The following is a 15,820-nucleotide window of genomic DNA, read 5'->3' as shown; positions in this document are numbered from 1 at the left end:
ACTACCACACAACTTGTTAACCCATCAAACTCCAAGAACAAAATCATTTCTTTTCTCATAAAATTTGTGAAATTCATGATTACCAACATAGTCAACACATGCACCCAATTATTGACAATTTTATCCATATACTTATTTGGTTTTAGATCCACGCGTTTAGAAACTTCTCAAACCAAAATCCTTACTTGGTTTATAATATTTTAAAAACAGAATAAAATATACTAATAATTATTTATTTAATATGAATCATATGATATATAGAAATATGAGTACACTATAAGAACATATTAATTATAAATAAATAATATCAATTATATTATATCATCAAATAATATCAACCGTATCATATTAATAAATAACCGTAACCGTATATAACAGTAACCGCCTGAACCGTAACCGTTTAACCGTTTGTTAAACAGTTTTGGTTAAGGTTACAAAAATTTATAACCATAACCGATGGTTAATAAATCTTAACCGTGACAACTGTAACTCTGGTCATGCCTATGTATAGCTAATAAAACATGTGTGTTTGTCGTCCATCTTTCTTCTTTGAACCTCAAAATTTGAGTCAAACATCAAATTAAGGTCTTGCGATGTCAATCCTTCTTCCTTAGACCCAAAAATAAAAAATTAATGAAAGAATATCAACTCATCTATAAAATCATACACAAAAATATGTTTTACAGCTCATAAGAAATAAAAAGCACAAATGTAGATAAATAAGATAATTTATGTTTTGCATCAATATTTATAATATTTTAAACTTTTAAAAGGTTTCAAAATATAAAATTTGAACCTTTTAAAAATTTTCAATATTTATAATATTTTAAACTTTTAAAATTTAAAACTTATAATATTTAAAAACTTTTTAAAAGCTAAGAACTTTTAAAAGTTTCAATATTTATAATATTTAAACTTTTAAAATTTTTAAATATTAGAATATTTTTTTGAAACTGTTGAAAGTTTTAATTTGATCAAATAACCTGATCAAACCAAATAAAACTTTTAAACTTGGACGCCTGATAAATTAAGTTTTCCTGCTCATTCATTGTTGGAAGCATATTAATCTTATTTATAATGGTTCTGAACCATTGTCTAAAAAATTTCTAGCCGATGTGGGATATTGTGCTTAGTTCTTTTATTTCCATAAATTTAAAATTTTCTTTTTTCTAAAAAATTCTGTAAATTTAAAAAATGTTAATGAATGACATGTCAAATCATGATAGGTTGTTTAAAATAATTCTTAATATAGAAAATTTTGGAAATTGTATAAAATGTTAATAAGTGATATGTCAAATATTTATTAGTTGTTTAAAATCCTATGTGGACGGTCTTAGAAACTTATAACTCATACTTTTTATTAGTATAGATTATTTATTCTTTACATATATCCCATTAAAAAATTTCCGATGGAGAAGCTCTTGGAATTTAATTTTTGGAAATTGAACCATTCGCTTATTATCAAACTATAAAGAAACCTGAACGGTGTGATTGTGTGAAGGGTTTCCATCTTTTACACCGAACTCTACAGGTTTTTATTCTAGGCTTTTGTCTGGTTCCATCTTTCAAATTAAATTTCAGGGTTTTCTAGGGTTTTGTCTCGGTCCTTATGTTCGTGTGGCTGTGTTTTCTCTTCTTATTAATTCGTTTACTTGGATTAATACAAATCCTCTGATTCTTATTAATCTCTCTATTTTTTTCCCGTTTCAGTAACAATATACAGCTTGAAATTTGTAAGATATGGACAAAATCAGTGGATTGCCTGATGACGTGCTGGTGAAGATATTATCTTTTCTTCCCACAGATGTTGCCATATCCACTAGCATTTTGTCTAAGCGTTGGGATTCTCTTTGGATATGGTTGCCTAGACTCGAATTCACTTCTCCATTGTCGGTTACAAAGCATGGACTTGGGGATTTTATCTACAAGAACCTCCCATTACATAGAGGTCCCGTCATAGAAAGCTTGTGTCTTGATTTATATAATTATAGCTCATATGTTAAACCTGAAGATATGAGACGGTGGATTGAAGTTGCAGTTTCTAGCCATCTACGTGAGCTGGACATTTCTTATGATAAAAATAGTGAAAACATATTCCCAAGTAGCTTATTTTTACTTGCAAATCGCTCGTGACCTTGAAACTCAAATGGGTGCCTCTCATGGCGGGTGTATCCCCTCTATGGTTTATCTCCCCTCTCTCAAAACTTTGCAGCTTGAAACTATTTCATTCGTAGATGCGAAATCTTTTCAACAGCTTCTATCTGGTTGTCCTGCTCTTGAAGATCTATCTGTGCAATATTTTGACGATGAACATTTAAGAGAGTTCACCATAATCGTCCCGTCTTTTCGGAGTTTATCACTTTGTTTACTTGAGAATTGGAAATTAAATAGGTACGAGATAGATACTCCTTCTTTAAAGAATATGAAACTTGAGGACTGGAATCAAAGGGGACATGACTACTCTTTGATTAAGAATATGCCTAAGCTGAAGGAAGCATATGTCATATCCTTTAATCCCAAGAGTCTTATTGGATCAATAATATCTGTCAAGCGTCTCACTATATGTTGTAGAGAGTTAATTATAAGTTTTAATTTATTTACCGCAAGAGTTTAATCTCGTTTTTACAATCCCCTTGGTTAACCATTTTAATATATAGTTTGGGCAGGATTTGTATGGTGATGGTTGTGTTTTCGAAGAGCTTAAACATCTGAACCTATGTAAGTGCAAAAAGGATTGGTCGAATCTCCTTGGCCAGTTGCTCAAGGATTCTCCTAAGTTGCGAGTATTAGACATCTCTATAGTGGGAGTAAGTTTCTTCGATAAACTATTTTTAGTTTACGTAATGATGCCCATTATATATGGTTTTAATCTATTTTTTTTCTGCTTGGCCTTAGGATCATGGGATGCATGAGCGTAATGGTATGGTTTGTTGGAATCAACCAGTCATGTTCCTGAATGCTTGTCGAGTCTACAAACATTTAAGTGGTCACCATACTTTGGGAGATCACAAGACAAAGATATTGTAAAAAAAAAAAAAAATATATATATATATAGAGATATTGCGGTATATATCTTGGAAAACGCTCGGCACTTAAAGACGGCAACAGTTTTGGCTGATACGAGGAGAAAATTAAAATTTGTTCCAAACCTTGAGATGATCAACGAGTTCAGACTTTCTCCCCGATCTTCAAGCACATGCCAACTCGTATTCGCTGAGGACTTGGATCATATTGAGACTTGAAAAAACATTAGATGTTTTCTTTTGTATAACAAAAAGTTTAATTTCCTTCTATTATTCCCATGTGTGATCAACAAAGATCAGAAATTTTTCGAATTTAATTAAGATTGGTTCAAATACTAAAAGATCTTTTCGACAATTGGGATCCAAGAGTTCATAAATCTGAGGTTCAACGTTCTTTACTACTCCCTCCATATTATAAAAGATGATTTTCTATGATTTTTTCTTGTCTTACAAAGATTGATTTTCTGTATATTTTTCTCAATTAATTCTAGAATCATTAAATGAAAACTTAAAAATTTAATAGATTTCTATTGGTTAATAACTATAAAAATATGTGTTGTTAGAAATAAATAATGCATTTATAGCTAAACATTAAATGTTTTTTTTAATCTATGTGAAAATCCTAAAACATCATCTATTGTAATACCGAGGGAGTATATACGATTAAGTGGCAAAAACCCTTGCCAGCTCAATTTTTGCAACACATGAACTGGTCTTATGGAAGCGTTGATGGCCACAAGCAAACATGCATGATCCAGTATCATCAGTGTTACGACGTTCCCAAGAATCTCCACTGCATGTCTTCACTTACCTTTGTTGCTTCTTTTTCTCTCTTATATATTGCTTCCCAAATTTTGCCCCCTCCAAATATGAAGAAGACTCAAAGCAAATCATGTTCTTGACTTTTTTGCTGTTTTGTCTGAATTGACTTCACAGATTATAGTTTATTAACAGCAACCACAACCAATATATCAGTCTAATTCAGATCATGTTAAATTTCAGATTCATAAATGATAATCACTTTAGACGGTTATTTATTTGTTTGACTCGGTATATAGTGTGACATACCGCGACACCAACACAGCTTACGTTTCTATAACGTATTTAATGAGAAAAAAAACTAAATAAAAATGGTAAATAAAAAACTTGCAAATGAAAAATATATGTATAAATCAGTTTAAAATATCTACTAAAATTTTCCAACGAATAATTAATTTTTTCTTTTAATAATTTCTACTGCCGCCGTGCCGCCGTGCCGCGCGAGCGCGAGCGCGCGAATATGATATTAAACTGCTAAAAAGTAAAGAAAGAAAAGAGTATAAGGTTTATAGGGTTTGTCTCTGTTCGTCTGTGGTTTCGGTTGTTACTGAATTTTTTAGCTTTCGATTCTTCTTACAGTGTTTCTTTTTTTTTTGTCATACGGTAACAGTATTCATCGTTGGGTTTGTTAAGAATTCGGTTTCCACTGAACTTCACACAGGTTTTGTTCTAATTTCTAGGTTTGTCTCTGTCCCTCTGTGTGGCTAGCTGTGTTTTTATTTGTTACTATAATATCGTTTTGGTTGGATTCAGACAAAACCCTTTTGAATCTTATATAGTGTTTGTTTTGTCAGAGGCAATAATAGTATTATCTTGGGGTGTTAGTAAAAGATATGGACCGAATCAGTCTGTTATCTGATGACTTGCTGGTGAAGATATTATCGTTTCTTTCAACTAAAGAAGCTGTGTCCACTAGCGTTTTGTCGAAACAATGGGAGTTTCTCTGGATGTGGTTGCCTAGACTCGAGTTCACTTCTCCTTGGGGTACAAAGCCTGGACATCGGGATTTTGTCTACAAGAAAATTGCCATTACATAGAGCTCCCTTCATAGAATGCTTGCGTCTTGTGTTGTTGTTAGATAGTTTGATTGAACCTGAAGATATCAAACTCTGGGTTGAGATTGCAGTTTCTCTCCATGTACGGGAACTGATCATTACGATTTATTCGACTGTTATTGGAAACAAGTTTCCGGTCAGCATGTTTACCTGCAAATCGCTCGTGATATTGAAACTCTGTGGCACGATTTCCATTGATGTTCCCTCTATGGTTTGTCTTCCCTCTCTGAAGACATTGGAACTTGAACTTGTGACATTTGTAGATGGACTTGAACAGCTCCTATCAGTTTGTCCTGTTCTTGAAGATCTATATTGTACATGTGACGACGATATGAAAGATTTAACTATTGTTGTCCCGTCTTTGCAGAGTTTATCACTCTGTATAAATGATGATGATGATTGGTTTTTAGATATAGGGTATGAGATAGATACTCCTAATTTAAAGTATTTGAAACTTGTGGACAAAAGTCAGGAACATGAACACTACGACCCTTTGATTAAGAATATGCCGAAGCTGACGGAAGCATATGTCGATGTTGGATACTCTAATCTCAACAGTATTATTGGATCAATCACATCTGTCAAGCGTCTTACAATATGTTCAGTGGTAACTAGGTTCTGTTTTTTATATCAACTGCAAGTTACATTGTCAATCTCGTTAATGTGATCCTTTTGTTAATGATTTTAATATTGTTGGCAGGGTGTGTATGGTGATGGTTTTGTTTTCAAAAATCTTGAAAAACTGAAACTCTGTTTGTGCAAAATGACTTTGTCGAAACTCTTTGTCCAGTTGCTAAAGGATTCTCCAAACTTACAAGTGTTAGACATCTCTGGAGTGGGAGTAAGTTTCTTCGATAAACTATTTTTTGTAAGTCTGATGCATGCCCCAATATGGTTTTTAAACCAGTTTTATTCTGCTTGGTCTCAGAATCATTATATTGATGAGTGTAGTGGTATGGTTTCGTGGAATCAACCGAGTTCTGTTCCTAAATGCTTGTTGTCGAGTCTACAGATTTTCAACTGGTCAGATTACTTTGGGAGACCACAAGATAAAGATATTGCGGTTTATATCTTAACAAACGCATGTCACTTAAAGATGGTAACAATCGAGTCGTCTGAAGAATCCGTGATTCCAGCCCTTGATATGTTAAAGGAGTTGGCGTTTTCTTCCCGAGCTTCAACCACATGTAAACTTGTTTTTAATTGTGGATGTTGAATTATTAGATGTTTTCCCTGCTTCTTACTTCTTAGTATGAGTACAAAAACATATGTATTTGTTTAAGAATAGCACAAAAGAATTAAGGATAGTAGAACTTAGAAGACAATTTTTTTTATTTATTATTTTTTGGATTTTCAAAGCCACATTCCAGGTACGTACTTTTAAAATATACTTTACCAATTCGATAGAAAATTATAATAATTAATAAATATATAATAAGCCTTGAACGAATTGAGATCAGGGGGATGGGAATAAATGAGATTTTTTTCAAGTAAATATTTCCTTTTTTTTAATCAAAACCCTCAACGGCTATTAAGCAATCTATATCTATGCAAGATATGGAAATCGCTATAGATCTCATTAACGAAGAGAGCGTGAAAGAAAAAGAAAAAAGTAAATTTTTCTTTTTATCAATGAGCGAAAGAGAGTGAAAAAAAATAAAAACGTATTTTTCTAAACCCTAGCTAGTGACCAATATTATCTCTATAAATATTTCACATAGTTTTCTTCCTCACTTTCATACGTCGTCTTCTTCATTATCTTTTTTTGTTTTCACGAAAGCCAAAGTTTGTCTCCGCAATCGACAAAGATGAGATCTTTACCTTCTTCCTCTTCTTCTTCTTCTTCTTACCCACTCGTCGCTTTGAGCAATAGACTTGAAACCGTGTTTAGGAAAGCAGAACAGCTTTCGGTTCTGTGTCAAATTGATGTTTGTTAAACGGGTTTCCAAACGGGTTACCTAAAGGAGACCTAAAAACGTTTCCAAACGAGAAAGAGAAAGTGAGAAACATGGCTATGAGGTACAGTCGGCTAAACGATTCCTTGAGAAGCAAAAAACGGGTTAGTCTCTCTGAGTTCCTCAAGGACGAGAATCCGAACAAGAGGAGGAAGACGACGACGAGTCCGAAGAAGAATTATGTGGATGTATTGAAGTATCCAATCTCTGATCACTACTCTCCCGACCAAATCCCCCAATTGATTCAGTCCTTGCAACTCAATCTCTCTACATCCCAACAAAGGCTTCGATTTCTTGAGTCGCAAGAGAAACACAAACAACTACTCGATCATCATCATCAGGGTTTAGTACCATCGACATCATCCTCCTCTCTCACGACCCGATCTTTGAACCCTAGCCAGCAGTTCTCGCTATTTGTGTATAACCATGGAGACAATACTCTCTCTCAGATCCCAGTCTCTGCATCAAATCTCAATCAGGATTTCTCAGCGTTACTTCAAGAATCTCAGTTGAAGAATCAGTTAATGAAGCAGGAGCTCTCTGATTATGATCAGAACATATGCATGAGTGACATCACCAACAACAGTTTTCAACATCCTTGCGTCTCAAAAACAGAACATTACTCGGGGCTACAAGAATCCTTTGGGATGAATCAGTTGATGCAGAAGGAGTTTTATGGCTATGATNTACTCTCTCTCAGATCCCAGTCTCTGCATCAAATCTCAATCAGGATTTCTCAGCGTTACTTCAAGAATCTCAGTTGAAGAATGGACACAACATGTCTTAATTTGCAAAAAATCTCAACATGTATTTTTTGTTTAGGAACATCTCTTTAATTTGGTAGCTGTAAGAATCTTAATGTCTTGTTGTTGTTGTTGTTGTTATTGTTGTTGTTATATCTTAAATTCAACCAATCTTGTCTATTATTTCCGAAATACTACACACATTGTTTAGTCCTTTCTTGCGTTTTCATACATGTTTACTTTATTTATATGGGATTTTGCATAACGCATGACAAGTATCTAACAACATCCTCTGTTTTCAACTCTGTTTCAGTACTGATTCTTAGTGATCATCAACTTATGCTTATTAATGTACTAATAGTAACAATTGTAACATATACAACTTATGCTAACTACTAGCTACTGTTTGCAAGCTTCACACTCATATTAGAAGTGACTCTTTATACTGCTATTATGTCGATGATTCCTTCCCATTATGTCTGCAGCAGCTTCCCACTCCTCTTGACCTTTATCTCCTGATGGAACCATAAGTTTCCACACTTCTCTCGAGAAAACTAGCTTATCTCAAGATTTATCAGATATGTGTCCAAGCTATGTCTTTAACTTTGATGAGAGCAGACTACTTCAGACATCTAGTCTACCATATCTCTCCACCATCCCTAACAGTTAATTACATTCCGACAACTCAAGTTGAAGCAATCACCTCCTTCAGAGTCAATGGCGAAGTAGTACAATTTTTGTGAAGCTGTTTCTATTCTTTTAGTATGAGTAAAATTGCAAAAACCGATGCATTGTTTGTTTATTACCTTAATTTTTTTTATGATTAAGAACATTTTGTTTAGTATACTGTATGTTGTTCTTAGTATTCACAAAACAAATAAAGCTCAAATGTAATACCAAGCTTCACACTCTTCGTTTTAATAGATGTTTACTTCAAGAATCTCAGTTGAAGAATCCATATGTATCTGTTTAAGATTTCTTAAAGAATAAGAAGATATTGTTATAAGAATCTAATATGTCGTTGTTGGTCTATCTTAATTCAACCAATCTTATGATCTTATCTATTTGTGACTTCTCCTATACTCATAATCAGAACAAAGACTGAGAAATATACACCTCGTTAGTCCTTTTTGTGCTAAATATAAAACGGAGAAGGAGTTTTAAAAATTGTGATGACAAAAGAATGAAAATTTTATAGATGTTTGCATAACGCATGATTTTATTAAGCTATTTTACTATGTATCGAACTTGTCAAATGAATATATACTCCACCACAATCATGTTCTTCATTATTTTGGAATTCTATATTTGTATTATCATATCATGAAAAATATCAAACCAAATCTCCCATTTTAAGAATAGCACAAGAGGATTAAGGATAAAGTATGAGAAGACAAATTTGGTAGAACACAGTTCTTAACTTGATGAAGCTACATGAAGAAGACCTAAAAACATATATCTTCTGACTGACTATTTTCACTTGGAAGCTTCGGCTGACTCGTTTGTGTTGACTTGTAAAGGGCACTGAGATACATATGGTTTCAGCTGTAAAACCCAAAATAGATATTCATCAGCAGAGCAGCCGAATCACACGACAAGCTTAATGTAATTAAGTAAGCATTGCCACCCATTTCAGGTACTGAACATTTATCAGGATCAGTACCCCTAAGGAGCTTCCACCAATACAACTTGTAAGAAGTTTTCTCGAGGATAAAACTAGTGTTTTGGTTCTCATGTTCAATTAGGATGCAGACAACATACTCTGGGCTACTTATTTTTCAGCAGAGCTAAATTAAACCCTAGGAAGCTTAATGCATTAAGTAAGCATTCCCATTTCAGGTTTCCTAACACAAAAACTTACAACAAACAACAAGATTTATCAGGATCACAAACCTAGGGAGCTTCGACCAATAAGACTTGTAAGAAGATTTCTCACTAATGTTTAGTTCTCACGTTCAATCAAGATGCAATCAACATAATGGAAGAATCAAAGACAGAAAAAAACAAAAGAGTTTAGAGGGTGTAATGACAAACCTTAAAGCCGGTGAGATCAGGGACTACGTAATTCGGCAACTTATCTTGCTGCACAACGTATCCTCCTGTAAAAAATCATGTCACAAAACTTAGAGAAAGATAAAACGAAGTCTAGAAAACAAATGCAAAAAACTGTATATAACACTATCTACAATTCGGCTTAAGATACCATATTCTTCACGTGGAAAGCTAACAACTTAAACGCAATCATGACAATTATAAAACTAGAAAGATTGAGTTTCGATCAGTCAAGCTACACCATGTCACAAAAATTAGAGAAGGTTAAAAACAAGTCTAGAAACAAATTCAAATGATGATCCAAAATGGAGTTAAAGTTGTTAGCTTTCCACCTAGAGAACCTAGTATCTAAAGCCAGTAATGCGAAATTCCTGAAACCTAGCTGATAACAGCTTAGCCTAAAGGTTGCATATATGATGAATCTAATTCAAAACAACTTGGTGATTAACACCAAGTAACAACACTCAATTATCAATGATCATCAACTGAGTTAAAGCTGTTGGCTTTCCCACCTAAAGAATCTGGTATCTTAAGCCATGTATATTCCTACACTTAGGTGACAATAGCCTTGCCTTAGGTTGCATATATCTAAAACAACATTAAATTGTAAATGAGTTGATTCTCAACTGGAGCATGAAAACCAAATGTTCAAGTTACACAGTGAGAGCTCTTTCAAAACACCATAGACACAGAATACTAGAAAAAGTTGGAAGCTTTTCTGGTGTAGAATCAAGTCTAGAAACAAATTCATTCAAATGATGATCAAAAGTTGCAGTTAAAGTTGTTGCCTTTCCACCTAAAGAATCTAGTATCCAAAGCCAGCAATGTAAAAATCCTGAAACTTAGTTGATAACAGCTTAGCCTAAAGCTGCATAAAATATCTAAATTAAAAACAAGTTGGTGATTAAGACCAAGTAACAACATTCAATTTATCAATGATCATTCAACTATGTGTTAAAGTTGTTAGCTTTCCCACCTAAAGAATCTGGTCTCTTAAGCCATGTATATATTCCTAAACTTAGGTGATAAATAATAGCATTGCCTTAGGTTGCATATATCTAATTCAAACCAAATGTTCCAAGGTGCACAGTGAGACCTCCTCTTTCAAAACACCAGAGATACAAAAAAGACTAGTACAAAGTTGGAACCTTTTCTGGTGTGGAAACCATGGGGTTTGCAGTTTTTGCCCTTGTAGAAGTCTCGAGGAGCTCTCGAGTATATCAAGTGAAGAAAGCTCTCTTCCTTCTCAATGATCTTACAATTCCCATTAACAACCCTCCTATCGTCGTCATCCTCCTCCTCCTCCTCCACCAAATCTCTCAATCTCAAATCTGGCAAAATCGATAGAATTAGTCCAAAACAACGGACCCGTATCAAATCTTGAGACAAAATCAACCATAAAAATGGAAGCTTGAGAAGAGAAGTGAGGGATACAATAGTCTTACCTGAGTCAGTGAGTGAGTAAAATGAGCACGACGACTACAGTGGCAAACAAAAAAATTAGGTTGAAGAAGACAAAGCTGTTGAAACGATAACGTTTCGGGTGAAAATTTTGGAAAATTGATATTTTAGGAAACTATGTGACTCTAAACCAATGAAATCGAAAATATAGGGATCATATATTTGCAAAATTAGATTTCTTTGATTTACGCACGTTTGCAGCAAAACCATTTTTGGTTCAGTGTTTCCCAGCTTCTTCTTCTTCTTCTTCTCCTTCACAGCTTCTTGATATTTTGAAAGGTTTTTACCACATAAGACAAATTTTTAATCATTATTTTGTATTGAGAAAGAAGAAAAGAGTCTAATCCAATCATGGGTAAGTCGAAAAATCATATCTTTTTATCACTCAACACTCATTTGCTATATCTGTTTCTGCAAATTTCAATCCTTTCTTTCTTAATGGTTTCCTGGGAGCTTCGAACCCTTAGTTTATGTTTTGAGAAATGTGTAATCGTCTTTGCATGTAATTAAATCGGAGATTGGTAACATTTTGCTTTATTTTGAGACAATTACTGAATTTTGAAGGTTGAAAAACAAGTTCAAGTTTTGATTTTTGTGAATGTTCTGATGAGCAGGTTGTGTAGTACCCAGAATTGAATTGGGTTGTTCAAGGTACAAAAATTTCAAATCTTTTTCCTTATTCTAATTCACATTATTAGTAGGATTTAAGTTACTACTAATAGTTGAATTGGTTGTTGTTCTTAAACAGTCATTGTCTTGAACAAAGCCTTACTCTTTCATGGAACTTAAGAGCATGGAATTTTGGAAGAGTGACCACAATCTCACATTTCCAAAAACTTCCTTATCCTTTGGTATCTTCTACTCGAAAACATTACAAGAACAGTTTGCTCTTGAAGAGATTTTTAGTTGGTGTTGGCTCAGAGGAATCATCTTTATCACAAGATTCACTCGACGAGTCTCTTTCTCGACCTCTCACTAGTGATGAGGTTAAGCTTTATCTTTCTTCTTTTTGTTTATCCTAAGCATAATACTCTGATGATGAATGAAGGAACTATGTGTTCTGTACCTATTAATAAAACTCTCCCTTTGGTTTTGCAGTTGAAGTCACTGCTCATTGATGCAGAGAGATCGAAGCTTGTTAAAAAATTGAGTGAAGCTAATCAACAGAATCGTTTTCTCAAGCGCCAGGTGCTTGTTTTATATTTATATATTTACTTTTAGTACCTCTATCTGTTCATTGTTTGATGTGCATTCCCTTATAGATGATTTGAGTTGTTTGTTGACTACTTATGTCTTTTTGCAGCTTAAAACACAGGAGGATGAAATAACTAACATCAAAAGTGACCTTGCGATTATGGAGTTCGAAGTTCAGGCTTTGGTCAAACTGGCGGAAGAAGTAGCAAACCTCGGTATTCCAGAAGGTTCTAGAAAAATCAGTGGAAAGTACATTCAGTCACACCTTCTCTCTCGTTTAGACGGTTTCTTCTCTTCCTCTCTTGGTTTCATCATTATTTACGTTCTCGTCAAATCCCTCTATAATTTATACTAATTTTTGTCTTTTCTCCCAATAAAGCTGTTCAAAAAAAGTTGAAGGAACAAGTAAAAGATGTCGAGGCTGCACAGACGAAAGAGGTTCACGTGTTCTGGATTGGCATGGCAGAGGTAGCCTAATAATATCCACATTCTGAGATGTTTTTACAAATGCATAAGATTCTAAGATTTGATATTTTCCACAATGTTAACTTCATTTACCGATAATCTATACATAAGAGTGTACAAGTAATGGGATCGTTCGATGGATGGAGCCAACGTGAGGATCTATCGCCTGAGTACTCAGCTTTATTCACCAAATTCTCCACCACGTTATTCCTTCGTCCTGGGCGGTACCATTTCTTATACTCATACTTTTTGCATTCACCATCAGTTTTTCATGTTTGAAACTATACAACTTTTTCAATCTCTTGTGGAATTCTTGAAACTAAGGTACGAGATAAAGTTCTTAGTGGATGGAGAATGGCAGATCTCACCTGAGTTTCCTACTTCGGGAGAAGGGATGATGGAGAACAATGTCTTAGTGGTGGAATAGCTACTCATCTTTCTGCATCACACATTTAGGTAATACACCATTAAACATATTCAGACCGGTGTGGATGAGATTCTAGACATATAAACTATATGTTTCTTGGAGGGTTTTGCCTTGCTAATTTTTTATGCTAGAATAGAGTCTGCTGTTGGATACAAGGAATAGTATAACTGTATAAATAGGTGTGAGGAAGAACATATTAGGTGTCTATAGATCATTAACTATTCGTCATTTTCTTCTAGTTTGTTTGTGGTTAGTCAAGAAGTATTGTTCTTCGTGGTTCTCATCTCTTTTGAGTAATACAAAGTTATCTGTTTTCCTGAACCTATCAGCTCCATACAGGAGTCATTTCAAATGACTCATTAAGCTTTCTTGTCTTTTGTTCACTCAAAAGCGTTCTCATGGATATTTACATCTCTCGATTATTCTCTTGGTTTTGATTCTTTGACATTAGCTTTGAATCCAGAGAGATAAGAAAGATAGGTTCCATGGATACCAGTAAATTTTTGTTTTGAGTGAAAGAGCTATTGGTAAAAAAAGAGTTTGAAGCTTTGAGACTCCACCACCAATAATATTTCCTTGAATTCAGATATCAAAGCTTGCAGATGCTATAGTCTTAAAACATTCCAAAACCTATTCTAGTACCAGAAGAATTGACCCAATGCAAGAAACCCAAAATGAGTGAGTGAGTGAGTGTTTGCTCCATTTTCATAATTGAAGAATAAGAGACTAGTCAAGCACAAGAAACTAGGATATAACCTGGTTTTTGTTTACCATTTTGAAATTAACCAATTTGATTCAATTGTGGACCAAATCGACCCCTAGTGAAACCAATAAATTCATCACATGTAATAGCCAAAATTTGAGACACTTTATGAGTTTTACTTACAATTACACAAGGCCAAAATTTGTATATTATTATTACTCAATATACAAATTTGTCAATACATATGTCAACACGGGAAGAGGCAAAAGGAGGGATCTAAATGTAACCTTCTATTCACAAAGTTAATCTTGGTCAACTTATTACGACACCAAACCAAATGATCCCTAGTCAATTTGGACATATTCAAGACCCTTGTCACAAGTTTCATGTCCACTTGTGAGAAGAAGTAAAGCACATGATCTTCTGCTGTATCTTCTTCCTTGTGCTTTTGGAATCTTCTTATAATACATCTCTCACTCTTCAACACATCTTTCAACCTTTTCTCCTTCTGCAACCAACCACATCAATCACACAACCATTAAAACTGTAAAAGTTTAAGAAGTTTAAAACTGTTCTTTTAAAATGAACACACTTACATTTTGAAGTTGTGATGTAACCTCAGCAAACATCTCTAGATCTTCTGAGTCTTCTTCGTGATCCGGTTCTATCTGTGATTTGGTTCGCGATTTCTGATCATGAATCGAGCTAGAAAGCTTATCACACCGTACATATCGCCAGAATAATCGAATTGTTTCTTCCATAATTTCCACTAGTTGATCGCTTTTAATCGCACCGTCTTCATTTTCCTCGTAATCTCTTCTTCTTCCATTCTTTTTGTCCTTGTTTCCATCTTCTGTTAAGACAATCAAATGTTCTTCTCATCAGTCACATACATCTCTAAACCAAACAAGTACATATATAATCAAAGAAGTTATTTGATAACGTAAATAAGAGCCAATATTTCAAGAAAAGGTTAGCAACTCCTGAACCGGATTAAGGATTTAGTATGATTCGGTTTAAGGGTTCTTACCTCGAATAACCGGGACCTGAAGGAGATTACGAAGAACACAACGTCTCTTGATGTAATGTTGCACTCTAGGCTCTTCGAACGGCTCGTTTTCAAGAAATCTTTGGAGTAAAACCTGAAACTGTTGAAACTCTCCAGCGACTTCGTTGTACCGACGAGATCCGTACACATCAGATTCTAGTAATTCAATGGCCTTTTCATATTGCCAGTGAAGTATTTCCCATGACAAACACATGTGACCAACGTATACGTTCTCTAATTCCCCCTGAATCTCTTTTATGAATTGAACCATTGGTTCAGTTTCTGATTTCTTCGGTTTCCATAACCGAATATTAACTGAGAAAACCGATGAAAACGACGACTGGGAAGGAGAGGATCCAACGGCCGAGGTTGCTTGTTGAGGGATATTTGATTGAAGTAGCCCTTCAAGAACAATGACCAAGACAATACACAAAAGAATGTTAGTTTAGATAACAACTCAAGAAAATTGTAAACTAAAAGATAAGCGCACAAACTTAATCAAACAAATGATTACCTTGATCTATATTATTATTCATTTGTTATTTTAAAATTTTAATTAAAATAATGACAATAAAAATAATAATTTGGGAGTAAGTTCATATAAGAAAGGTAGGTTGGCACTAGCAAACTAAGTTAGTGGTAGAGTGGGAAAAATTAGGTAAAGGAGTGCCATAAGAGCATGATTACTGGGGAATTCTCTCAGTGTTGCTTTTATTTTTGGAACCAAAAAATAAATTAAAAACTCAATATTGGGTCCACTAAGTGGAGAAACGTTACCGGGGGAAGGAACTTGAGCAACGTAGAGCAACATATTAGCAACGGTACGTGGCGTGTTGTGGTAGGTTGATAAGTTAAAAAAAAAAAAAAAAAAAACC

The 15,820-nt window shown here is 34.2% G+C and overlaps 3 protein-coding genes and 2 pseudogenes across 3 annotated transcripts in view; 3 read left to right on the top strand and 2 right to left on the bottom strand.

Moving 5' to 3' along the window:
- On the top strand, positions 4,676 to 6,113 carry LOC104728376 (annotated as a pseudogene).
- LOC104728375 lies at positions 6,706 to 7,616 on the top strand (annotated as a pseudogene).
- On the bottom strand, positions 8,860 to 11,073 carry LOC104724331 (39S ribosomal protein L41, mitochondrial-like). Its single transcript, XM_019233054.1, is given in 5 exon segments — positions 8,860 to 9,140; positions 9,630 to 9,694; positions 10,796 to 10,860; positions 10,862 to 10,878; positions 10,880 to 11,073. Coding segments are annotated over 5 exon segments (276 nt in total). The 5' UTR covers positions 10,940 to 11,073; the 3' UTR covers positions 8,860 to 9,071.
- Positions 11,296 to 13,570, top strand: LOC104724330 (protein PTST, chloroplastic). The gene is made up of 8 exons (XM_010442791.2): positions 11,296 to 11,463; positions 11,723 to 11,759; positions 11,857 to 12,094; positions 12,207 to 12,296; positions 12,412 to 12,586; positions 12,682 to 12,770; positions 12,879 to 12,991; positions 13,092 to 13,570. Exons 1-8 carry the CDS (start codon positions 11,460 to 11,462, stop codon positions 13,192 to 13,194), a joined length of 849 nt encoding a protein of 282 aa, XP_010441093.1. The 5' UTR covers positions 11,296 to 11,459; the 3' UTR covers positions 13,195 to 13,570.
- The window catches only part of LOC104724329, a 5,540-nt gene continuing 3,736 nt past the window's right edge, over positions 14,017 to 15,820 (bottom strand). The window contains exons 3-5 of the mRNA XM_019233053.1: positions 14,928 to 15,347; positions 14,494 to 14,750; positions 14,017 to 14,405 (exon numbers count right to left, since the gene is read on the bottom strand). Of these exons, the coding sequence (XP_019088598.1) occupies positions 14,145 to 14,405; positions 14,494 to 14,750; positions 14,928 to 15,347 (938 nt within the window). The 3' untranslated portion in view covers positions 14,017 to 14,144. The remainder of the gene's footprint in view (positions 14,406 to 14,493; positions 14,751 to 14,927; positions 15,348 to 15,820) is intronic.

This window comes from Camelina sativa, chromosome 11 (assembly GCF_000633955.1).
Source record: "Camelina sativa cultivar DH55 chromosome 11, Cs, whole genome shotgun sequence".
Lineage (NCBI taxonomy): Eukaryota > Viridiplantae > Streptophyta > Magnoliopsida > Brassicales > Brassicaceae > Camelina > Camelina sativa.
This window is presented reverse-complemented; position numbering and strand designations above follow the sequence as displayed.

What these genes read in the sequence shown, in the direction of transcription:
- LOC104724330 (XM_010442791.2), top strand. An exon ending in ATTGAATTGGGTTGTTCAAG is followed by an intron (nt 11,760 to 11,856) that starts GTACAAAAATTT and finishes GTTCTTAAACAG; the next exon opens with TCATTGTCTTGAACAAAGCC. An exon ending in TCTGGATTGGCATGGCAGAG is followed by an intron (nt 12,771 to 12,878) that starts GTAGCCTAATAA and finishes TCTATACATAAG; the next exon opens with AGTGTACAAGTAATGGGATC.